Source organism: Heloderma suspectum, chromosome 1, assembly GCF_057233095.1.
Source record: "Heloderma suspectum isolate Gila_16-S chromosome 1, 16-S_ref, whole genome shotgun sequence".
Classification (NCBI taxonomy): Eukaryota; Metazoa; Chordata; class Lepidosauria; order Squamata; family Helodermatidae; genus Heloderma; species Heloderma suspectum.
In genome coordinates, this window is record NC_139458.1 from 354,597,315 (window position 1) to 354,623,701 (window position 26,387).

Sequence of the window (26,387 nt, forward strand, 5' to 3'; positions counted from 1 at the left end):
GTTTATTTTTTTAAAAAATACCTGCTAGGTAGCACACTACTGCCAGCCACTTGTCATCACAGAAAGGGTCAGCAAATTTGCTCTCCTTTGGCAGGATGGCAGCTGCTCTGGTGCCATGGCCAAGCAAGTAACTGCGTCTTCCTCTGCTGTGCCTGGCAGAGACTGGCACAGTTGCTCTCAGTGTCCGCGGCAGAGGCAGGATAGGACTGGAGCCGAGAGCAAAATGCCATGGAGCTTCCCTTTCGGCTCCCGTCCCATCCTGCTGCCGCTGCAACCGCCACCATTGTTGCACACAACGGCAGCTCGTCAGGGCAGTGGGAGGCTGCTCAGTTATCAGGCGGCTTGTGCACCCCAGTGGATCAACTTGCACACCCCTGGGGTGCACGTACCCCACTTTGGAGACCACTGCTCCAGCAAAATAAAGTCGTATTAGCCTGAAGCTTTGCCTGTTGTGGTGACTGCGAAGGGAAAGGATGATCCATTTCTGGCACCCATCTCTGAGCGAGGCCTGGATTGTTGGCTCTACTTCAGAAGGGAGATCAGAGATTCCTCTCCCCACCCCCATCAGTGTTGGACAGCTACCTCATGCAGATGTCCATGTACCATCACCCAGGTACAATTGTTCGCTGGATTCCAAAAGTAACTCACCCAACTCTTACTACTCAAGACATTCTGACCGTTTTATCCAGACAGAAGGGACTGGGGGTCATCCAAGTGAGAGTCTTACAACAACCATACTCTCACTCTCTGTCCCGCTCTTGGGACAGAAGGTCCCCAAGGAGTGAATCCCCATCAAGACACTACGGAGATGCTATCGTGAACCATACTCTCATGGCGCTCAAAGAGCCTCACCTGTATCAAGACAGTCCTCACAATAAAAGCTGGCTGCTTTGCAGATACGTACCTCACTCCATCTTGGCAATTCTGGCCAAACCTCCTATATGGTCAACATCACAGCCAATAGCCATCCTGACTACAGAATTTCCAGTGTCACCTCTTGGTGTATCATACACATCCGTTCCTACCACTGGAACCACAACTATGGCTGCATCAGTGTATGTGTGTCGCATCACAACTCCTTCAGTCCCAGAGCTTCTCCCTTCTACCCCGAATACTCATGAAAAAACTTGGGATCCACCAACACAACTGGAGACAGAAGGCGACTGTCAACTGGACTCGTCTGAATCTGAATCGGCCTCTCCCTCAGCTTCTCCTCCAGACGAAGGAGTCAAGGTCACTCACCACCATTGCCTATGAAGGACAATCGCCCCTATACTGAGCAAGTAATCCATATGGTTGTATCCTTAGGACTAGACGTCCAATTAATGGAGACCTCAGCGAACAACCCAGTGATGGACTTCATCCAGACTGAGACTATGGGACCAGTAGCACTGCCTGACTTTCCTTTCTGAGGGTTGCGAGAGAGTCTTGGAAAAAGCCCTTCTCCTTTCTATCAATGTCCAAACATATGGAAAACCTCAGTCGCATCCAACCTGACAATTGTGCCTTTCTCTTTCAGCACCCAGCCCCAGTATCCATCATCACTGAGTCTGGCCACAACAAGGTTTCCTCAAAACCCCACTCAGCTCCGAGCGACCAGAAGGGTGCAAACTTAGACACAAAGGGATGGGAAAAATTATTCCACCACTGCACTGTTATTCTGCATCATGAATTACCAAGCATGTATGGCCCGCTACTATTTCCCCTTATGGCAGAAGACTACCTCTCTGCTTGAATATCTGCAAGATGACAAGAAGGAAATGGCACATCTCTTTAAAAACGAAGTTTTTGCCAAGCAATAAGCCAACACAGCCAGACATACTGCAGACTGCAGAGCAAAGTCAGTGGCAGGAGCCATTGCTTCCCACTGGGCACTGCCTTCTTGTATCGACGGGACTCGGTCCCTCTATATGCTTTCCCTCCAATGTCACTCATCACAAGGGTACTGGCAAAGATTTGACAGGATGGATCAGACACTATCCTGATCACTTCATGGTGCCCCAGGCAATCATGGTTTACCTTTCTAGTAACTCTGTCAAAGGGAGTCAGGCTTGCATTATCCAACCTGCTGCCTTTCCTGACCCAACAGAATGTTGGCTCAGGTTCTGCAGGCGGCATCCAGACCTACCATCCGTCTGGCTCACAGCATGGTGGACTCAACACTCTTACCCATTCTGGTGGACATCAAACAGGTGTTAGAAGCAGCCAGGAAGCTAGTACCTGCCAGTCCTATAACTTAAAAGTAATGGGCATTTCAGACATATGCCAACTCCATTTCAGTCGACACTGTATTCTGTTCACTTCACATTCTTCAGTTTCTCTTGATGCTTCACACAATGCTTCACTTGCGTTGTTGTCTCCTCAAGTTTATTTAGTAGTGTTGTCGGCATTTCATTGTTGGATTCCATGACATGCCGTGTTCTCCCATCCAGTTATGAAAAGATTCTTAAAGGGACTAAAGAATCTGTATCCTCCGGTTTCTAAGCCAGTCCCTAATTGGAGCCTGTTGTTTTGACCACCCCTAATGTCCAAACACTTCAAATAGCTTGCCTTCATTGGCTTACCCTCAAAATGGCTTTTCTTCTTGCCATAACATCAAGATGTTGAGCTGGAGAACTGGCTGCCCTGCTATCACACAAGAACCCAGGGTCATCCCATAAAGCTGACTGGTGGGAGATTCAGGACAGATAAGAGGAATTACTTTTTCACACAGCGCACAGTTAAGCTATGGAATTCACTACCACAAGACATAGTGATGGCCACCATTTCAGATGGCTTTAAAGGAGGGTTAGACAAATTCCTGGAGGATAAGTCTTTCAGTGGCTATGACACTTGATGGCTATATGCTGCCTCCAATATCAGGGGCAGTATGCCGATACCAATTGCTGGGGAACATGGGTGGGAGGATGCTGTTGCACTCACGTCCTGCTTCTGGGTTTCCCATGGGCCACCGTGTGAACAGAATGCTGGACTAGATGGACCCTTGGGCTGATCCAGTATGGCTCCTATGTTCTTATGATCCAATCCTCCTTATGCTGTCTTGCATAGAGACAAAGTGGTACTCAGACCTGATCCATCCTTTTTACCAAAAGTGGTTTCTTCTTTCCATCTGAACCAGGAGATAATTCTTCCTGTTTTCTTTACTGATCCAGCTACACCACTGGAAGCCTCTCTTCATACCTTGGACATACAGAGAGCTCTAGCTTTCTGCCTATATAGGTCTGCTTGCTTTGAGAAAACCCTGAAACTCCTTGTCTGCTACAGGGGCAAAAATAAGGGCTCCTTGGTTTCTGCACAATGACTCAATTTGGGTTTCTGACATAGTTAAACTTTGTTATGCCCTAGATAGGTTTCTGGCACCACGTTCGGTACAGGGACATTCCGCTAGGGCTGTGGCTTCTTCAATTGCCTTCTCAAGTGGTGTATCTCTTCACAAGTTATGCAGGGCTGCTAACTTGGTCCCAGCCCATGATGTTTGTCAACGTACTACTGCCTTGATGTACAAGCAAAGAAGGATGCCTTGTTTGGAAGGGCAGTACTTGCATCTTCACTAACTTGACCACCTGTTCCCTCCTCCACTGGTAAGTCAGTTGGTTAATCATTCATATGTGTGATGTGCAGAGACCATGAAGAAGGACAGCTCGCTTACCTAAAACTGCAGTTTTTTGAGTGGTCATCTGTATAGTCGCACAACCCACCCTCTAAGCCCACTACAGGTGTAGTATTCTTTATTTCCATCCTCTTAGTTGGGGCTGTTGCTGCAGCATCTTTGGAAAAACTGAGGGGAAAGGCGGGAGTGCCACACTCTAGGCATGCACAACAGGGGGATAGGGCGGGCTTCCCGCCTAAAAGTCTTAGCTCTAGAAGGTTCTGACGAAGGCTCTGGACAGGTGCAGAACTCCATGTGTGTGACTGCACAGATGACCACTCGAAGATCTACAGTTACAGGAAAGCAACCTGTCCTTGCAGCAAATGCATGGAATATGGGCACAAGGTGGAACTTCCTACATAGAAGAGTTGCAATGACTATTGGGAGCAAACGATATTTAGCAGCTATCCCTCTGCATTACTGAGCAACACAGAATAGTTATTCCTTCTTCAAAGTACAACACTCTGAAGGCCATCTAAAGCTTCCCTGTCTGTAAGGTGCATTCATGAAAATGTTCCCTCCCAGTTTTAGTTCTTCGTGCATGTACGCAAGCCAGTTCTGGTCCCATTTCATGTAAAGGGAGATTTTAGCCCTAGTACACAGATGACATTTTTTTTTATTTACTCCTAAAGAGCATATTGGAAATCTGTCCAGTAAGTCAAGTGTATGATTTTAACTCGCAGGCACAATGCAGTCATGTATAGCCCTCCCATATTATAGGTTTAATTTTGAAGCAAGTGATACATTCTTCTAATTAAATAATAATAACCAAAGTGGGCAATTTGTGGCCCTCCAGAATTTTTAGTCTACAACTCTCATCCCTCCCCATTGGCTATGCTCACTAGGGCTGATGGGAGTGATAAGCCAAAAACTCTGTAAGGCCACAAGTTGTCCACTCCTATTTGAAACACCCATTGTCAAGAATTTGGGGGTTGGACTCAATGGCTTTGTAGGCCCCTTCCAACCCTACTATTCTATGAATACATTAATAGGATGTAGGACAGCCCTTACCAACCTGGTGCCCTCCAGATGTTTGCACTACAGCTCTCAGCATTCCTAGCCATTGGCTACGTTGATGGGGGCTGAAGTCCAAAACATTGTGTCCATCAGGTTGGGGGAAGGCAGATGCAGGGTTACCACACTTCTGAGTAATGCAGGGTTGGATGTAGAACTGAGCACACTTGTAGTGAGCAATACAGCAAGAACAGTTCTCTTGAGTGGAAAGTGTCTGATTATCTGGAAGCCTCAGAAAAGAATTTCTAGGCAGGTAATTATCATTACTTACATTTTGTCTCCTCCACAACTTCCAAGGAGTTCAGAGCTGTGTAGAGGAAGTTACCAGGTCTACCATCAGTTGCTATAAAAAGAAAAGAGTCTCAGTTCTTAGTTCTACATTCATATAAGTGATGTAGACGTAGCCTAAATAAAATAGGATTTGAAAGCTCTGCACCTAAAAATGATACTTCCATGTACCAGGAGACTACTTCCAATGGTGCACTGTCTAGCAGCGTATTTGCCCAGTTTTGCCTCAGTTCTTGGTACTTGCAAGCACATTGCCCTCAAAGCCCGGCAATTGCCCTGGAGCATCACATCCGGGACTAGGAACCATATACATACGTTAGCATGCATCTCTACCATAGATATCACAGGAAGTAGTCTCTGCCGAGAAGCCTGCTTATCTTATCTGCTGATCCTTCCTCTACCCTTCTGCAAAGAGCATGTCCAAGACGGAGACACAGAAATCATTGCCTCCGTCAGCTTCTTCCTTGAGAACTATCCCCTCCAAAAGCAAGGTTAGTACATTCGCCTTTCCTCTTCCATGGCATGGCACGAGCTGTTTCCAGATGTGAAGCGGCTGGTGTGCAGCTGGTTGCTGGGCTCCTTGGTTTTCCACCTCTGCTACTGGCAGGCTCATCTCTGCCCATAGGACATGAAGGAGAAACTCAGCCCTTCAGCTGTGATTGGGTTACGCTCTCCGTCTCACCCACCTGCACAATGAAAAGCAAATACGAGTATTTATGCCTTTTCTGACCCTGGTCTTATTTCCTGTGGGAAAACATGGTGTCTGTGTTTTTAAACTTAAACGTTTAAAAATGTGGTCGAAATGTGATCCGTATGGCAAGGGTGGGGCCGATACTAAAGGTGGCTACAGTGGAAGCGTTATCCCACCCCCTCACCTGGTCACTTTCTATCTTAGCTGTTCTGGATTTCCAGTAAAATGGGGGGGGGGACACCTTCTAACAGGGACGGGGAACCTCTGGTGTGTGTGCACATGAGGTGTAGGCGATCAGGTTGGAGCCACATGCCAGCAGTGGGGTAGCCCCTGACATGCTTGTCCAGAACCAGTTTGGCCCACAAGCTGAAAACTGTGCCTCGCCCCTGCCTCGCAAAATATACCTCAGATTACAATAAAGGTAATTCTAGTTAAATTGCCAACTCCCTCCCAATCTAGGGGTAAGGGAGGAAGTTCCTTCCTCTTGGACTAAATAGTTACTCAAGTGCTTCTGGTGCTCACAGCCTTAATGTGCCCACTCTTCTGGCCAATAGGGAACTGTGGGAAAACTGGGTTTTCTTCCATCTAATGCATGGATGCAGAATTTCCCTCCCCTAGCCTCTGATCTAACTGTTCCAACTCAGAGTTGGAGCTGTCCAAAATCTCAAGGCACTTGGACTCATCCGTGACACCCTCAATGTGGCCCCCAAAAGCTTATCCGAAATTGAATTCGGCCCTCTGGCTGAAAGTGGTTCAACACCTCTGGCCGAATGGATGCAGTGACTTTGCTTCCATCTCCTTTGTCCAAATGTGGCAATTTGTGGGCTTCAGACCTTGTTCCTTACCCCTCAAGTACAGAAATAGAACGAGTTAATAACGGTATGTTTGTATCCATTTTTCACAGGGGCCCAGGGGAATGTTTTCCCTACAGATGTATGTCAACATGACGGACTTGAGTAATTTGTCCTTTCAAACCACTGAGGATGTGGAGCAAAATGGAACCCAACCAGAAGATTTATTAGGAAAAATAAGTTATCTGGCCATAGTTTCAGCATCTATTTGTATCCCAATTTGCATCTTGGGAATGATGGGGAATGGGATCATCTTCTGCCTTCTCTTTCGTAAGATGAAGACAAGGTTCACCGTCTTTGTCCTCAATCTGGCTGTTGCCGATTTCATCCTACTCTTGTGCACCTTTCTAATTTCCCTTTTCCATATGACAGTATCGCTGGTCCATCTAGATCTATACTTCTCTATTCCTGTTGATATTATGTACTTACTGGGATACAACACCAGCTTCTACCTGCTAACGGCTATCAGTGGCGAGAGGTGTCTTATTGTCTTCTTCCCCATTTGGTTTCAATGTCGTCGGCCAAAGCATCACTCAGCCATCATCTGTATGCTTTTGTGGGCCCTCTCCTGCCTGGTGACTGGAGTAGAATGTTTTGTCTACTACACGGGCTATATCTCAGTGCAACAGCATGGCATTATCAGGGCAAATGCAGCTATCATCTTCCCGTTTTCCATCAACTTCCTGTTTTTTACTCCAATCATGGTCGTGTCCAGTTTGGCTGCGTGTGTCAAAATGTGGAAGAAGTCCCAGCAAATGCCACCGCCACGCCTGTATGTCACCATCGGGGTTGCAGTTGCATTGTTTCTTACCTTGGCCATGCCAGTGAGGCTTGCGTACTTTGTAATGTACTGGCATCCACAAAAGAATATCTGGATGCTCATATTTTTTTCTGGGGTGTTGAATTCCATCAACAGCAGCAGCAACCCTTTCATATATTTCTTTGTTGGGCGCTGGAAGAGGCAGAGGCTTCAGGAGCCCATCTATGAAGTCCTTCGGCGAGCTTTAGAGGAGGAGCACGTGGGAAGCTTGAGAATGCAAACACCAACTACCCAGGCGTCAACTCTGGAGTAGTGACAACATTTGCATTGGCCAAGATATTTCTACAGAGCAAAGCTCCAAACCTGCTCAGGAGACTCTGTGAAAGACTTGGCGTTCTCTTAGAAGCAAGTTCAAACACAGCAGTTGTTTAAGAGCTATCGAGATGGATGAGTGGTCATTGTAGACTTATTTAGGAGGCTTCTGATCACCCAATGCGGGATGAGAGGACTGGCAGAGGCGATCTTCACCTCCCTATCTTCCTGCCCTGCATTTTTTGCTAGACAAGCTTTTTCTAGCAATGGCACATCAGAGGGGGAGGGAAGGAGGCTGTGGACGCCTTAGGATATCTTGTATCCTGGCCTCTCTGGTCTCATCCCCTCCCTGCCCATTGAAAAACCCCCATTTCCCACTCTGAGGTCAATTTCCCGACCTTGGAGGCCAGCCAGTGCAGTTTTTTCCATGCAGGCTGCAAGGGGGCAGGGGGTCAGATCTCCAACTCCCCCTTCCACAATCGTAGTGCTATATCTGACCTCGCAGTGGAGAAATCACTAGTATCCTATGGCCCGTCAGACAATGTCTAGGGGCCATAGGATTGTTCCCTCCATGTATCTTCCTACCCAGCGACCTAGAATGATGCAGGGTTTGCTTGAAAACCACAGTCAGGGCTGACAATGGTGGCTGAGAAGACTTGGAATAGGAATCTTGACATGTGGGGGTGGGTATAGAGGTATAGAACCAACATACTTTCGTACTATTGATATTTCCTTACTATAAAACAAGGGTACAGGAAAAAAAGGATGTGGGCCAAATTTCCCCATGAGGCCCTCCATGGGCCAGATGACATCAGTGGGTGTGGCCACACCTACTGACACCCCCCTCCCTTTTTGCCTTTCTCTGTACTGAGAGTGGCACAGAGTTCCATGCCTCTCAGTACAAAGAAGGCGACTTTGCCCGCACTGGGAGGAGCGTCTCCTCCCAGTGCTGGCTGGGTGGGGCACGCGCCTCCTTTCGTGTGCCTCTCACTGTCCCCACTGGGGGTGGTGAGAGGTGTCTGGAAGAAGGCTCTGCCAGTGCTAAGAAGAGCAGCTGCTCCCCCCAGCAATGCCCCAACCCCTGGATTGCTTGGTGCACATCATCCCCATGGGAAGCCACTTGGTTGGCAGTGGGAAGAGTGGCCGCTCTTCTCTCCACTGGCCAAGTCCTCCACCGCTGCATCCCTGCCATTATTTTCTAGCTGAGAGAAAAACAGAGATTCCTGCAGAGGTTGGGGCCTGGAGGTCAAGCCCTGCCCATTGGAGGAACCCAAGGAGGGTCCGCAGGCTGGAGGTTCTGCATCCCTGTTGTGGAGAGTGCCCTGACGAAAGCCTGGGTTATCAGCTATCCATTGTTTTGACTGATTGTGCTTTGCAAATGTTAATGCTTACTCTGCATGTATTTCCTTCTCAGTCTATACTTTGTAAATTAAACAGTAGCTAGAAGATTCCACCAGTTTCCAGTGTTCCCTAAAAGGTCTTACAATAAAACTTGACCTTGCCATCATATGACCCAGGAAGCAATAGCTGAAACCCCAGTGAGAAGAGAGCACATCCTTTAGATTAACCAAGAGAGGGCATTCTCTGAATCCAGAACAGCTGACTTCACTCTGTAGCAATATCTAACTCAGTTCAGACCTGGACCTGACCTGACCTTCCCTTCTCTAGCAACCATGGTTTAAAAAATGAGCAATCGGGAGCTGAGACAAGAAAAGGCTACCTTGTTCACTTTATGAGCTGGGAATAGAAATGCTGGTTATTCAGAATGGGGAAGGAGCTGGGGATTTGGAAGGACACATGTCAGTGTATCAGCTCAAGCCACAGATGAGGGTGGGCTTGGAATGAATGGCATTGCCTAATGCTAAAGTAGCCCAGAAAAGAAGACAAAGGCTCTCTGACCTGAATGAATCCAGATTAAGAGATTGCTCTGCCTATAGGAAATGTCTTTCTAGAGACCCTCACATGAGGTGGGCTAAAGAAGGTTATGCACAGACAACACATTTCCCCCCTTTCCCATGGGTTGTTGTAGGTTTCTGGGTGCCTTGTTATCCATGGTAACAAGCCACTCTGGCTGGGTTCTCACAACACGGCAAGCTGCGTTGCCAAGGGTAATTATGCTAATCCCCCCAGGATGTGGCAGGTACATGAAGGGGTGTATGAAACCCACTTTACAGTCCGCTGAAGGGGTCCGCGGGGGGAGGCAATCCATCCCTCCCTCCGGAATCCTCCCTGGCCAGCTCCGCAGCAAGTTTGTGGAGCCGCCAGCCGGGCCTGTCCGCAGCTGGACTTCCGTCCGCTGCCACGCAAATGACGTCCGGCGTAGCTGTGATAGGCTACGTAAATATTTACGCAGCCAATCACGAAAAGAGCAGGGACGCAAATGGCGTCCGCTACGACGGAGGCCATTTGCGTCTGCAGCCCGGCAGCGAATGGCTGCAGAACGAAGACGACGGACCTGGAGCAGCTGGTGCCATTTGGGTCCGTCCCAACCAGGCCTCGCGGGGTGGTGGTGGGGAGCAGTCCATTACACCACGGACTCACTGGAGTCTGTGGCGGATTTCTCCGCCATCCCTAGATACCTGCGGAGGGGGAAATATGCCACTGTGGCTTATTTCCCTCTCCATGATCATGCAAACCCAGTCAATAAGAAATAAACAGCACTCAACTCAGTAGAACCCCCTTCAGCAACAGATCAGCTTACATGCCAATCCTGCCTGAATAAAAATGTTTTTGCCTGCTGGCAGATGGTAAGCAGAGAGGGAGCCAACCTAACTTTCCTCAGCAGGGAGTTCCAGAGCCTGCGAGAGGCCACCAAGAAGGGGCACCACTTCTCTTGTTTCTCACCACTTTTATGCTCACTGTGTATCTTTGCAAACAAAGCAGACTTTTTAAACAACAATTTCTTGCTCTGATACTCTCTCCTCCAAAGGAAACAAACTGCTAGTGTTGGCCTTCAGCTTCACAATTACTCGAGAAAGTGGGGAACATACAACATTATTCTTTCCTCAAAAGAATGTCAGTAGTTTTGCACATAAGAACAGATGATGAAGGTTTCAGATGGCTATGTCGGTAGCAAATGAGTGACTGCAATAATTTCTATTATATCCTATTCTTCCCACATCCGTTATGAGAATATTTTTAATCACCACTTTTCAACCATAGTCTGTCAATGAGCCTGTAGTTTCTCTTCCTGCTTTAGCATGAAAATGTTGACTCTTACTTCTCAGTATCTCAGATCTGATGCCTCTGTTTACAGGGCATTCATTCACCACTGACCCTCTTGCTTCTGCTTTTTCCTTTTAAGTTACAAAAAGGTAGACTTGTGCTATATGGTAGAACAATGTTTGAACTACAAGGACTATTACATACTGAATGATTTACCTTAAACATTTGTGAAATATGGTTACTTCCAGGCAGTGGTGCATCTAGGCAATTCTAGATGCTGGGTATAATGGTCTTATGGAGAACCCCTTCAGACAGCCATATTCATTACTTCAATCATAAGGCACACAACTAATATTTCTTTCCCACTCCTGCAAATGCCATGCTTTACAATTGCTTCTACACCCCTTATATGTTAGAACAACAACAATAAAACTGTTTGCCTCACTTAACTGTTAAAATCACAAATCCTAGCATTGTTTTGTTTACAGGGTGGTCATTGGGGTGGGGCATGGGCTGTGGGCCTCTGGACTGAGTTTCACCACTGCTTCCAGATGGAAAAGAGGAAAGTGGGTTTTAGCCTTCAGCACTCATGTCCCACCAGCTGGGATTCATGACTATGCAGTAATTTTGGCATCGGAAAGTCCACTTTGTCCCACCTGAAGCTTCCCATTAACCAAGATCTTTGGAAACTGTGGGTCTCCCTCCTTGGTTAACTAGACACCAGGAGGTGTCTAACTGAGCTTCTCTCAAGCTTTTAACCAGATTCTGGCTTTCTTCACACGGAGCTTTTATCCTGCGATTGAGATTGCTCCTTCATGGAAGTTTGCGGGCTCATTACACGATACTGTGATCTTCCAGGGCGTCTGCTGCACTAAATGCCCTTTGTTCCATTTTTAAATAGATTACAGATAATGAGCTATCAAATTACCCCATTGCGTTCCATTTGAGTTCCCTCTGTGAAAAGAGGAAAAGCAGCAAGAAGAGAAATGAGATCAATGAAAGATAATGGAAGACTCAGATACGAGGGGAAGGGGGTGGGGGGAAGGGAAGCATGTGAAAAAGGGAGTCGTTTCGATCCTGCATTTATAATGGAAGCAGAAAGCCCCATTGTAAATGCAGGATTTTAGGCTGGTGTAGAGATGCCCTGTATGTCTCTTGTGAAATTTGCTCCCACTCTTTAAAGGGATGGTTGTTGCAGCTGCCTTCTAAAGGTTACCTTCTCTCCTGGCCTGGGCCCACAGTTCTTCAGGCAGCTGCATGTGTGTGATTAGCAACCGCTCATGGTCACGATGACTGTAGAGCGTTATCACTTTGTGGTATATGGTTTTTCCTGCACTGCCTCCAAAATCTGGTGGGGGTGGGGTGGCTTGTCTTCTCGGTTTGTGTTGTGTATGCTCTGCGCATGTGTTTGCCTCTTGTAAAGAGAACTTCAATGAACCGTGTGTCACAATGTCTGTGTAGAGGAAGTGGGAATACAAATCAGTAGCACATTTGTGAATTGGCCCTTGACTAACAGACTGGTGATTTAATAGAGGAAGTAAAGCAGGGAAGGCTTTTTGCCATCTCTGGGGTGGCACATAACTGGGTTCAAATTGTGCAGCCTTATTAGTGTGCAGCAAGGCTTCTATGGTTGCCGGATCAGAAGGAGAACTGTAGAAGCAGAGGTATGCATGTGGCAATGAATAGATTCAGCAGGGCCCTTCTCCTCCGCAGTTTTCCTTGTCTGTGTAACCGTTCCACTCTCAACATGCTGTTAATATACTTCTGCCAAACCATGGTAATGATGTTGCCGTAGCCCTTCACTCATGGAAGCTCATACGAACTGCAAGCGCACAAGGAGCAGCACACTGACAATGGAGGACAAACCAAGACAAGTCAAAGCATAGAGGCCTCCACCAGAAGGCCTCTGGTACAGCAATGCCTTTACACATAGAGCCAAGCAGCCTCAGGTGTGCAACTATACTGAGCCAACCAGAACCTAGTCAACAGTTAACTTCAGTGCTTCTTAACTCACCAGGTGGTTCATGGGGCATTTCCCCAGCCCAATTCCTACCCAAGAATGGCCAGCCTGGCCTTCCTCTGACCTCTGTGGTGTGTTACTCTTAAATACTTGGAACATAGGAAGCTGCCTTATACCATGTTAAACTATTTGTCCATCTAGCTCAGGGTTGGACAACTAAATTGGGGTGCAGGTTGGAGGACCTCTATGGGCTGGATGACCCACCCCACCCCCCTGCAGGCACAATGACATCAGGGGATGCAGGCCCACAGCCTGATATCATTTGGTTCCTATCTGACATGCTGGGTGCTTCGCTGTGTGTCAGCTTCACCACTGTGGGAGCCTAACATGCTGTGGAGCGCTCCAGCCGCCAGCTCGGCCAGAGAAACTCTGATCACGTGGCATCTTGCCCACCAGCATCTCCCACAGTTCTCTCCCATCACAGGTTGCAGATAACAGCTGGGATTCCCCTGGGGGTGGGGCTTGGAGCAGGCTCTGCCTCCAAGGGAGATCCGTGAAGACTCCATGGGCCAGATCGAGAACTTCCACAGGGCAGGTTAGGTCCACAGGCCAGAGGTTTCTCTCCCAAGGTTTAGCTCGATATTGTCTGCTCTGACTGGCAGCAGCTGTCCAAGCTCTTGGGCAAAGAGGGCTCTTTCCCATCACTTGCACCCTAATCTTTTAAAGTGGCGGTACCAGGGACCTTCTGCATGCAAAACACATGCTCTACCAGCAAGCTACAGTCCATTCCTTCTGTATAATATAGAATCCCTTTTCCTCCATCGAACTCAGGGTGATCATCAGGTTATCCGTTCTTTTTTGTCCTCCTGAGAATTCTCTACACAGGCTTACATATGCAATGCTACAGTATTGGTGTCAGCAGTTCTTAACAGAAGATCTGGCCTTTTACATATTTTTCCCTAATTGTGCAGGCAACTTAATGAAATACCTTTATCTCTCCAGCATGTGGATCCCAATCTCCTCCCCATGCAATCCGTGCACACTTTGCGCTAGAGAGTAATAGTATAACATGCAAGATAGCCATGATTGAAAGCTGTGAATGTGGATCACTAGCATGGGCATCTGCTCATAAGGACAAGGGGGCACAACTCCCCCCCCCCCCGATTCCAGTCATGACATCATTCTGAGAGTGGCACCTGCAGCTGCTCATGCTGTGCCTGCCCATTCTATCCCTACTTTCAGTTTCCAGCCACAAAGGCAAGGCTCAGGAGAGGAGGTCAGCACATTAAACACAGGTGCGTGGGGGGGGATGCCTTCGAGCAAACTGGGAGAATGGGCATCTACATGGCAAGTGCGGTTCAATGTAAGTAAATGTAAAGTGATGCACATTGGGACAAAAAAATTCAACTTCAAGTATAACTTGATGGGATCTGAGCTAGCAGTGACCGACCATAAAAGAGATCTTGGGGTTGTGGTGGACAGCTCGATGAAAATGTCAACCCACTGTGCAGCTGCTGTAAAAAAAAAAAAAAAAGGCAAACTCCATGTTAGGCATAATTAGAAAAGGAATTAAGACTAAAACTGACCATATCATACTGCTTTTATACAAGTCCATGGTGCAACCACAGATAGAATACTGTGTACAATTCTGGACACCTAAAAAGGGATACTGTAGAGCTGGGGAAAGTGCAGAAAAGGGTAACTAAAAAGATCAAGGGGCTGGAGCATCTCCCCTATGAGAAAAGGTTACAACAGCTGGGCTTGTTTAGCTTACAAAAAAGGAGGGTAAGGGGACACACGATAGAGGACTACAAAATTAGATATGGTGTGGAGAATGTGGATAGGGAGACATTTTTCTCCCTCTCTTTAAATACTAGAATCCAGGGTCATCTTATGAAGCTGATTGGTGGGAGATTCAGGACAGATAAAAGGAAGTGCTTCTCTACACAGCGCATAGTTAAACTATGGAATTCGCTACCACAGGATGTGGTAGCACAGAATTGCAGGGATGGCGTCAGGAAGGCTAAAGCTGCGAACAAGCTGAGGTTAGCGGGGGATGCTAAAAACAACAAAATGCTTTCTTCAGCTACGTGCATAGTAAAAGACAGAGGAAAGAAATGGTGGTTCAGCTATTCAATAAGGATGGCAAAATGATAACAAAGGACAATTAAAAGGCAGATGTGCTCAATTCCTACTTTGGCTCAGTCTTCTCCCAAAAGAAGGTCTATGACCCACCTGGCAAAGGCGAAGTACAGGCTGAAGGGGCAGGATTGCAGCTTGAGATCAATAGGCATATGGTCAAGGAATGCCTAGTTACTTTGAATGAGTTCAAATCTCCAGGGCCAGATGAACTACATCCTAGAGTAATAAAGGAACTGGTAGAAGAGCTCTCAGAACCACTGTCTATTCTCTTTGAGAAATCATGGCGGATGGATGAAGTGCTAGATGACTGGAGGAGGGCTAATGTTGTCCCTGTCTTCAAAAAAGGTAAAAAGCAGGAACCTGGGAACTACAGACCAGTCAGTCTGACATCAATCCCTGGGAAAATTCTGGAGCAGATCAGATGATAAAGCCATCCATCTGTAAGCACCTTGAAAACAATGCTGTGATTACTCAACATTCAAGATGAGGCTGGACAGCCATCTGTCAGGGATGCTCTGACTTGGATTCCTGCATTGAGCAGGGAGTTGGACTCCATGGCCTTGTAGGCCCCTTCCAACCCTACTATTCTATGATTCTATGTAGTGATGGCCACCAATTTCAATGTCTTTAAAGGCGGGTTGGACAAATTCCTGGAGGAGAAGGCTATCAACGGCTACTAGTCTTGATGGCTATGTGGTACTTCCAGGACCAGAGGCAGTGAGTCTATGTACACCAGTTGCTGGGGAACATGGGTGGGAGGGTGCTGTTGCACTCATGTCCTACTCAGAGGTTCCTGGTGAACAGCTGGTTGGCCACTGTGTATGCAGAATGCTGGACTAGATGGACCCTTGGTCTGATCCAGCAGGGCTCTTATATTCTTATGTTATGTTCTTATGTTCATTCCGAGAGCGGCAAGAGCACCTCATGCTGCGCACACCTGCCCCATGAGCTATCTCTGCTCTCTATTTCCCCACAACACAGGTGGGCAAGGGCCAGCAAGGGGAGGTCAGTAACTTAAACCTGGGGGTCAGAGGAGTGGGATTCCATCCAGCTCAGTTGAGAGTGGCTGCAATGCAAATGGTAGAATACGGACCTGGCAGGGGCAGTCCCTGGTTTCCTGGCAGGCCCAGCCAGGTAGCACTGTGACTTGTTAGGCCTTCGGTTTGGTAGCCTGTGAGCGTGCCTGCCTCATAAAGCATCCCTCACTGACTATGACTGTGGAAATCACCAACTCCCCATCTTGTTCCACCTGGCTCAGTTCACTTTAATTTAAAGTGAACCAATGAGTTGTTATCCAGCCCACAGGTGGGGGGAGAATACCCGAATGTAGCTTATCTCAGAAATGGGGGCAGGGGTATTGCTTGAAAAGACAATCCCTGCCAGTCCCAGAATTGCAAGGGAAGATGCACGCCTTATGTGCACTGGCTTTCTGTGTCTTCACCACCACCACCCCGGTGAGGTGCACAGCAGGAGTGGCTTCTAAACCACCCCACAACCCATGGCTTGTCATAGGGGTTGTGGAGTGGTTTAGAAGCCATCCCCGCCACGTACCTCGCCGGCTTCAGCCAACAGGATAACCCATGCCAAATCACAGGAAATTAGGGAAATGGCGGCACATGCGGGGCAGGGAAAAGAAGCCACACTGCCTTCTTTTCTCTCTGTGATAATCTGAACCTGGGCAATGTGGATTATACGAGTCCTGCAAAGTAGCCCAGTGTTGTTCCCATTTTGTGGAGGGTGTGTGTGTTAGAGTAGTGTAAGACAGTGTGCCATGCAGCTGCAGGTTTTCTCATGTATTGTAGAAATGAAGAAACCTTGTGTGAAGGTACCTGAATCTATTGTGCGTTGCCTGTAGGGCAGAGCCTAGCCATCGGCTGCAAGCTGAGCGGGTCACCCCACCCCACCCTCAGTATTAACCACGCCCTTCAACCCTGCAATGGCCTTTAGCCCAGAGGGCCACTACAAGGGTGAAGGGCATCATGGAAAGAATTGAGGGCTTCAGCTGTGGATGGAAAGACATTATCTGGATACCACATTTACCCATTGAGAAACAACAGAGGAATAGACCTGGTGTACAGGAAGGCCAGGATCTCTTCTCAATCATCCCAGAATGCAGGACACAGAATAATGGGCTCAAGTTACAGGAAGCCAGATTCCAGCTGAACATCAGGAGAAACCTCCTGACTGTTAGAGCAATACGACAATGGAACCAATTAGCCAGGGAAGTGGTGGGCTCCCCCACACTGGAGGCATTCAAGACGAGGCTGGTCAGCCATCTGTGGGGGATGCTCTGACTTGGATTCTTGCATTGAGCAGGGGTTTGGGCTCGATGGTCTTGTAGGCCCCTTCCAACCCTACTATTCTATGATTCTATAAATTTCTCAGAGGCCAGGTCTACCTATCTCAGTAGACCTGGTGCCCAGGCCTTATCACTGTTCAGTCACCAGATCTACCAGAAATGATACCCCTGTTCTCTGACACTATCATGGCTTTTAAAAATGTGCAACCATGAACAAAATGTACAGTTCATGGTAAAATATGCAATTCCAAAAGAACAGTGCTGTACTTCAAAATTCAAGCTGTGCAAAAGTTATATTGTTAGCTCATGTAAAAAGTAGCTGATAACAATGTGAAATGTAAAGTGAGTAGTCTAAGTTCCTTTAGAATGATAAAACCTGATCAAGCAGATTCATTTCTCCTTCCAGTGCTAAAGACATTTCCCACAGACTCCACTGCTACTCTCTAGAGCTGCCTTCCCCAACCTGGTGCCCTTCAGAAGTTTTGGACTTTGCCTCCAATCAGCCCCAGCCAGCATGGCCAATGGTCCAAAACATCTGGAAGGGACTAGGTTGAGGTAGACTGTTCTAAAGAGTGTTCACCAGTGTTTCTAAGATGAAGGAAATCATTCTAGGATGAGTCATGTGAAGCTGACCACATAATAACAGCAATGATGCCATATTTCATAGAATAGTAGGAATCATAGAATAGTAGGGCTGGAAGGGGCCTACAAGGCCATCATAATTATATAATACAATATTCTTAAGACAGCTGTAGTCTGTTGTGCATTTAGGGGTGTTTTTTTCTCTTTGTTCTATCTCTCATAGAATCATAGAATAGTAGGGTTGGAAGGGGTCTACAAGGCCATCGAGTCCAACCCCCTGCTCAATGCAGGAATCAAAGTCAGAGCATCCCTGACAGATGGCTGTCCAGCCTCGTCTTGAATGCCTCCAGTGTGGGAGAGCCCACCACCTCCCTAGGTCATTGGTTCCATTGTCGTATTGCTCTAGCAGTCAGGACATTTTTCCTGATGTTCAGACGGAATCTGGCTTCCTATAACTTGAGCCCATTATTCCGTGTCCTGTACTCTGGGATGATCGAGATCCTGGCCTTCCTCTCTGTGACCACCTTTCAAGTACTTGAAGAGTGCTATCATCTCTCCCCTCGGTCTTCTCTTCTCAAGGCTAAACATGCCCAGTTCTTTCAGTCTCTCCTCATAGGGCTTTGTTTCCAGTCCCCTGATCATCTTTGTTGACCTCCTCTGAACCCTCTCCAGTTTGTCTGCATCCTTCTTAAAGTGTGGTGCCCAGAACTGGACCCAGTACTCCAGATGAGGCCTAACCAGTGCTGAGTAGAGGGGAACTAGTACTTCCCGGGATTTGGAAGCTATGCTTCTATGAATGCAGCCCAAAAGAGCATTTGCCTTTTTTGCAGCCACATCACATTGTTGGCTCATCTTCACTTTTGATCGACAACAATTCCAAGATCCTTCTCGCTTGTAGTGTTGTTGAGCCACGTATCCCCCATCTTGTAACTCTGCATTTGGTTTCTTTTTCCTAGGTGCAGAACTTGGCATCTATCCCCTATTAAATGTCATTCTGCTGTTTTCTGCCCAGCGCTCCAGTCTATCAAGATCACTTTGAATTTTTTTTCTGTCTTCCAAAGTATTAGCTATCCCACCCAATTTTGTGTCATCTGCAAATTTGATTAGCATTCCCTGCACCTCCTCCTCCAGGTCATTAATAAAAATGTTGAAGAGCACTGGGCCCAGGACTGAGCCCTGTGGTACCCCACTCGTTACCTCTCCCCAGTTTGAGAAGATCCCATTGATAAGCACTCTTGGAGTCCAAGCCTGTAGCCAACTGTGGAACCACCGGATCATTGTTTCATCTAGCCCACTTTGAGCTAGTTTGCTTATCAGGATATCATGGGGCACTTTGTCAAAAGCTTTGCTGAAGTCGAGGTATATGATGTCCACAGCATTCCCACAGTCCACAAGAGAGGTTACTTGATCAAAAAATGAGATCAGATTAGTCTGGCAGGATTTGTTCTTGACTCCAAATAAACTTTTGTTGGACTTCATGATGTTTCTTGAACCCCTTTTGACTTTTCCATATTTGGTTGTGTTACAACCTGGAATTAAAATGGCATTTTTACCATTTGATTTATACAACATACTTAACACTTTGAAGGCACAAAATATTTTTTTATTGTGGCACAAAAGTTAATTATACAAATACAAACTGACATTTGTTGGTTGCATAAGTATTCACCCACCAACCCCCTCCCCCGAGTCAATACTTGGTAGAAGCACCTTTGACAGCAATTGCAGCTGTGAGTCTTCTTGAGTAAATCTCTACCAGCTATGAGCATCTGGATCTTGCAATTTTTGCCCATTCTTCTTGGCAAAATTGTTCAAGGTCTGTCAGTTTGGATGGGCACCGTTGATGAACATCAATTTCCAAGTCTTGCCACAGATTCTCAATCGGATTGAGGTCTGGGCTTTGACTGGGCCATTCTAAGACATTCAGATTCTTGTTTTTCAACCACTCCAGTGTAACTTTGGCTATGTGTTTAGGGTCATTGTCCTGCTGGAAAGTGAACCTCCACCCCAGTCCCAGCTCCCTTGCAAACTGAAACAAGTTTTCCTCTAGAATTGCCCTGTATTTGGCTCCATCCATCTTGCCCTCAATCCTGAACAGTTTCCCAGTCCCACCGATGAAAAGCATCCCCACAACATGATGCTGCCACCACCATGCTTCACCGTGGGGATGGTGTTCTCAGGACAATAAGCACTGTTGGCTTTGCTCCACATATAGTGTTTTGCAGTAAGGCCCCAAACTGCAGTTTTGGTCTCATCAGATGAGAGAACCTTCTCCCACATGTTTGCTGTGTCTCCCACATGCCTTTTGGCAATATCCAAATGGGATTTGGTATTGTCAGTTTTCCTGATCCCCCCAGAGCACACGCTCAGGCAATCTGACAATGGACACCCAAACTAGTGAGCTTTCTTTATTGCAGGGAATGCCACAGCAAAAGCTTCATGGTTACACTCTTCAGAAATCATAAAGCTGATCAGTAGCTATAGGCTCTATGCAATTCCAGAACAGTCCAAAGCTAAACACTACTACCCTGGCGGAGATCCTCATCAGTGTGGTTTCCCCGTTGCCATCTCCATGGTTCTGAACACAAGGGAAGGGGCCCTGGATTCCTGGTTACCTAACCCAGACAATCCTTTCACGGGGTTACAACCCCAGACATGGAAAGGGAATGATTCGTGGAATGAACCCATCAGGCAATCAGGGGATAACTTCTTGAGAGGCCTAAAAACTCACACCCACAGAGAGTCCAGCTTTGCATCTTTTGTTGATAACTCCAGGCTACATGGTCAAGGCCCATCAAGATCAAGGGAAGGGCACACCCACATACGCAAGGAGTTCCAGGCCACCGCTTCTGCATTGGCAACTCCACGCTGCATGAGTTCTGGCAGAGGGAAGTCCAAAAGTCGTAGATCAAACCCAGCCTGCCATACACTGAGCTGACTACAAACAGACACACAATCCACAGCAACGAGAGTTCAAGTCTATGAAAGGCCTCACAGTACTCACACACTCCGGGAGGGAGCGCAGGACAGGAAGGCCTGGCGTGCTCTGGTCCATGGGGTCACGAAGAGTCGGACACGACTGAACGACTGAACAACAACAACAGCTTTTCATGGCAAGTCCTTAACAATCCAAAGTTCCAGTCCATGTGCAGAATGCCTCCAAAAGCCCAGACGATGATGGATCCAACCAGAGAAGGCGTTGGGCAATGAAGACAGGATGTTCCTAGCAAAGGCTCTTCACCTTTGCATCAGCTTAAAAGGGAAAGCTTGTCTGTAAGACACCTCTGGATCCTTGACAGACACGGGCCTTTAGCCTTTCAGCGAGGCTTCTGTCTGAAAAGGGTGGCACTGCTCAGCCCTCCAGCAATGACACTTCAACCTGCGTGACCCTTCTGCAACCCCACCCCTCCTCTGTCAGGTTCTCATGGACAGCTTCCAGCCTCCCTGCCTGCCAAGGCCAGACCAGCAGATGGACAGGGAGTTGGGTGACCCCCCTGGCTCTGCTCTGAGAACACTGACAGAGATGCGCTCACACAGAATCTGACATTCCAGAGGCTGAATAGGCCCAAGCCCTTCCAGGGTATTTCTAATCAAATCCTGGCTATAACCTACAAGGCCCACTACAATACTGAAGCTGGGTCCTGACAGGTATGGTTTTTTTTCAGCAATGGCTGTCTTGCCACTCTTTCCTGAAGCTGAGCTTTGTGGAGCATCTGGGTGATATTGTCCCATGGACAGTTTCTCCCATCTTAGGTGTGGATCTCTCCAGCTCCTTCAGAGTTACCATTGGCCTCTTGGTTGCTTCTCTGACTAATGCCCTCCTTACCTGGTCACTGAGTTTTGGTGGACAGCCTTCTCTAGGCAGAGTCGTAACTCTGGTTGTGTCATATTCCTTCCATTTTGTAACAATGGATTTAACTAGGGCTGCACACCGCCTCGGTACGACGCCAGAATAACAAGTTGAAATGGGCTGATTCAGAGGTGCTTCGTCATGATACGAAGTGGATCAGACTAGCACCAAGGTGCCCTGAAGCGAAGCGGCTCCTCCATGAAGCACTTTGTCCACCTCACATATTCGGAGCTCTTCTTATGCCTTCTGAGCAGCCTAGTCAGGCTGTCTCCAAAATATCAACTTCTGAAAGATCACAGAGGGGCAGGAGGAGGAGGAGGAAGGGGGGAAGACGAGAGGATGCAAAGGCACCAAATGCATCAATTTGAAAGAGATCCGACCACTGGGAGAGACAGGGAAGGGGAGAGGAGACGAAGGAGGAGGAGGGAGGGAGCTTTGCTGTGAGTATCATAGAATAGTAGGGTTGGAAGGGGCCTACAAGGCCATCGAGTCCAACCCCCTGTTCAATGCAGGAATCAAAGTCAGAGCATCCCTGACAGATGGCTGTCCAGCCTCGTCTTGAACGCCTCCAGTGTGGGAGAGCCCACCACCTCCCTAGGTCATTGGTTCCATTGTCGTATTGCTCTAACAGTCAGGAAGTTTTTCCTGATGTTCAGACGGAATCTGGCTTCCTGTAACTTGAGCCCATTATTCTGTGTCCTGTACTCTGGGATGATCGAGAAGAGATGCTGGCCTTCCTCTCTGTGACCACCTTTCAAGTACTTGAACAGCGCTATCATATCTCCGCTCAGTCTTCTCTTCTCAAGGCTAAACATGCCCAGTTCTTTCAGTCTCTCCACATAGGGCTTTGTTTCCAGTCCCCTGATCATCTTTGTTGCCCTCCTCTGAACCCTCTCCAGTTTGTCTGCATCCTTCTTAAAGTGTGGTGCCCAGAACTGGACCCAGTACTCCAGATGAGGCCTAACCAGTGCTGAGTAGAGGGGAACTAGTACTTCCCGGGATTTGGAAGCTATGCTTCTATGAATGCAGCCCAAAAGAGCATTTGCCTTTTTTGCAGCCACATCACATTGTTGGCTCATATTCAGCTTGTGATTGACAACAATTCCAAGATCCTTCTCGCTTGTAGTGTTGTTGAGCCATGTATCCCCCATCTTGTAACTCTGCATTTGGTTTCTTTTTCCTAGGTGCAGAACTTGGCATTTATCCCTATTAAATGTCATTCTGCTGTTTTCTGCCCAGCGCTCCAGTCTATCCAGATCACTTTGAATTTTGTTCCTGTCTTCCGTTTGCTCATTGTGAGAGAGATGGTATTACTGGAGAGGTGAGGATTGTCTGAACGTTATTTGGCTAGAGCAGTGATCTCCAAAGTGGGGTGCACACACCCCAGGGGGGTGCAAGATGATCCATTGGGGTGTGTGAGCCACCTGATAATTGAACAGCCTCCCACTGCCCTGACAAGCTGCTCTTGTGTACGATGATGGTGGCAGTGGCGGTGGCAGGATGGGACGGGAGCCAAAAGGGAAGCTCCATGGCATTTCTCTCTCTGCTCCAGTCCTAGCCACTGGGAGCAACTGCCCCAGTCTCTGCCAAGCATGGCAGAGGAAGTCTTAACCCTTCCCACTCTCCTTTGGCAGAACAAAGCCAAGAAGAAAATTCATGCTACGGGGACTGGGTAAAACCAGGATCCATTAAATCAAAGAGGGATCCTCATGATTTCATATGATTTTTAAAGGGGAGACCCACAAAAGCACCATCCAATCACAGAGCACATCTGCCTCCACGGACTGAACCAGAACAATCACGGATCTGCCACTTGCGGGCACAGCCATGGTGCAAAAACAGGGAGAAATGGCTCCCCCATTCCCCAGAACAAGACATCCAGAGGGCCTAGGAGGTAGCAGCGGCAGCCCGCCCTCCTTGGCAGAAGTAAGTCTCCAGCCAGGCACCCTCCCCTCCTTCCAAGGAAGAGAGGAAGGGCAGTTGGAGACAACTCCTGCCTTCGCCACCTGACTCAAACCTTCACAGGCTCCTTGCAAGCAAGGAACCCATGAAGGCTTGAGCAGAGGCAGGAGTCAGCCTCCAACTGGGCGCCCTCCCCTCCTTGCAAGGGAGCGAGAGAGCACAGCTGGGGGGCGACTCCTGCCCTCGTGCCTGTCGGCAGATGGCAGGCTGTGGCAGGCGGCATTTTCCCCGGCAGCGCCTTCCCCGGCAGCACCGGCAGCAGTGGCAGCAGTGGCCGCAGCAGCTCCCCTAGCAGCAGCGTCCCCCCACCCCATGGAACAAGGGCCCAGGTAAGGAGTCCTTCGCATGCCCAAATCCTGCTCCAGCTTCGTAGGCTGAGGTGGGGGGGGGACTGAATCAGCCGGAGCTGAATCGAGCCCACCTCAGAAGCCCCAAAGTGGCTTCTGAGTCAGATCAGGGGGTCCATGCACAGCCCTAGATTTAGCGGTGCTCCAGGGGATGTTCATCGTTCCAGATTTTTTTTAATAACCCAGCCCTGATTAGTGCTTCTCCAGAACTTTATCCCAGACTTGTTTTGATAGCTCCTTGATCTTCATGATGCTGTTTGGTTGGATATGCTCTCCAACAAATTCTGGGGCTTTCCAGAAATAGCTGCATTTAATCTGAGCTCATGTGACGCTTGAATCGCACACGGGAGGACTCCAACTAATTACGTGACTTCTGAAGGCGGTTGGTTGCACCAGAGCTTATTTAGGGGTGTCACAACAAAGGGGGTGAATACTTATGCAATCCAGACTTTTCTGTATTTTATTTGTAACTCATTCTGTAAAATTTGTAGATTATTTCCTCACTTCGACATTTTGGACTATTTTGTGCAGATCAGTGACAAGAAATCCTAATGAAATCCATTTAACAAAATGTGGAAAAGTGAAAGGGGGGTGAATACTTATGCAAGGCACCGTAACGCTCTTCTGCTTTAGTGCTATTCATTTCCCAGGACCTTCTACTACGCTGTGTAGGTTTCTAAATATCATAGAATGTAATGCTAAGCAACAAAAAGCACACACAAGGAGAGTGCACAGGTGTGTTGTAGCGGTGCGCACTATGCATGGGAATTACAACCACAAACTGCAGTGCAGCTTCCTCGCCCCCCCCCCCATTCCATTGGATGCCCATGATCACTAGCAATACACAACCAAGCCAACGGAACGATGCATTAACCAGCTGTGAACCTTTTTGGAAGTCAATATTCCAGTTATTCATTGGCCTTCAGCTTACATATAACAGCTTTATCTTCTACAGCTTTGAATCTCAGTAGTTACTTATTTAAAAAGCAGGTCCTGGAACAGAAGACCTTTGGAATTAGGCCAATGATCTTCCATGAATATCTGTGGTACTATTAAATAACGCCCATATAGATCAGCTGCCCTTCTGAAGCACAAGAATAGGAAGGGGGAAATCCATGGTTATAGTCTATGTCAGCTCTCGCATCATATCAGTAAACAGGGTGGGGATATGTAGATTGGGCCGAGCAGTCAGGATCTGGCTTCATCCCATTGGCTCTGGGCTCTCTGACAAAGGGAATGGGATCCTGCAGGGTGCAACACAGCTGAGAGAGGAATGGGGCTCTCACTGTAGACACTGGGATCACCAGGGGCAGACTTACCTCTCAGCCCAAGGGTATCCTTGAGAAGCACAGCTGTTAACTTTCCACCACAGAAGTGACTAGCTCCTGCGTTATTCCATAGGAATGTATGGTAAGGATCTGCACCAGAATGGAGTGGAAGCAAAACATGCCCTCACCACCCCAAGGGCCCCTACAGACATGGACCCCAAAGTAGGGTGGCCAGGTGTCCTACTTTACAGATGACAATCCTCTATTTTGAATAACTCGCAGAGGACAGTGGTCTGTTTGAAGAGGTCTGGCCAGTCCAACCTATGAATTTGATGGGCTTGCCAGTCCAAGTTATGGTTCTTTAAAGTCAAAGAACCATAACGAGACAGAGTATCAACAGTTAGCACCTGGACAGCAGACTGAGCTGACACACAGGTGTTCTGGAGCTTTTCTACACATGGCTGCTAATCAGCTGTTAATCGGCTGTATCTAGTTTTGGGTTTGTCACAGAACTGAGATCCATGTGCTACAGGAGGAGCATTTCCTTGCCTGCTTTTCTACTACATAACCTCTAGGTGGCACTGTGGTATAGTGGAATACTGTAAATGCACAAGAGGAAATCACGCTTTCTTTCACTTTCGCAATTAAATGCCGCGTTTTCCCTGCTCTAAAAACACTCACTGAAAGTGCTGATTAGATACAGAAGCGAAACTAGAGGGTCACAAGGTCATCTAAAGAAGTCATAACCAACCATGAGTACAGGATGAAAAGTGCACAATAAATGCCTCGTGTAGAAAATGCCTAGTCAATCTTTTACACTATGGTGAGATGTAATGTATTTCTATTTAAATTATGGTTATTAGTTCTAAATTGCACCTTGACATGGAAATTTGCATGTGCAAATGTCATGCAAATTATCCTCTTTTGTCCTTTTTTGGGGAGGATGATGCCATTCCTCCTTGTTGGCAATGTGTTGGTGGCCACCCTAACTTAAAGGGACATAGAGCACCCTGTCATGCACTGCACCCCCAGGAGTCCCTGCAGCATACCAAACTTCCCTACACACCACACTACACACACGCTTTTGCTCTCTCTGTCTCAGCAGTTCAGTAGTATATTATCAAGCACAGGCTGAAGTGGGGGCAGCATTTGAGGGAATGTTTTACAGAATGCAACACACAATGTATGTTAAAGCAGTTTCGATGTCCAAGGCTGAACAAACTGGCCAATGTTGGAGGGCAGAAGGT

The 26,387-nt window shown here is 47.7% G+C and overlaps 2 protein-coding genes across 2 annotated transcripts in view; both read left to right on the forward strand.

The window, feature by feature from the left end:
- The first annotated feature begins 5,279 nt into the window (after window positions 1-5,279).
- LOC146359712 (proto-oncogene Mas-like) lies at window positions 5,280-7,652 on the forward strand. Its single transcript, XM_084827954.1, has 2 exons — window positions 5,280-5,442; window positions 6,547-7,652. The coding sequence occupies exons 1-2, from the start codon at window positions 5,368-5,370 to the stop codon at window positions 7,564-7,566; spliced, it is 1,095 nt and encodes a 364-aa protein (XP_084684080.1). The 5' UTR covers window positions 5,280-5,367; the 3' UTR covers window positions 7,567-7,652.
- A 15,973-nt stretch (window positions 7,653-23,625) lies between these two features.
- The window catches only part of LOC146359713 (solute carrier family 22 member 2-like), a 43,860-nt gene continuing 41,098 nt past the window's right edge, over window positions 23,626-26,387 (forward strand). The window contains exon 1 of the mRNA XM_084831999.1: window positions 23,626-23,854. The gene's annotated coding sequence lies outside the window, so the exon portion shown is untranslated. The remainder of the gene's footprint in view (window positions 23,855-26,387) is intronic.

Coding starts and splice junctions, on each gene's coding strand:
- LOC146359712 (XM_084827954.1), top strand. CDS start 5,368: ATGTCCAAGACGGAGACACAGAAATCATTGCCTCCGTCAGCTTCTTCC. Junction 5,443..6,546: donor CTATCCCCTCCAAAAGCAAG/GTTAGTACATTC, acceptor CATTTTTCACAG/GGGCCCAGGGGAATGTTTTC.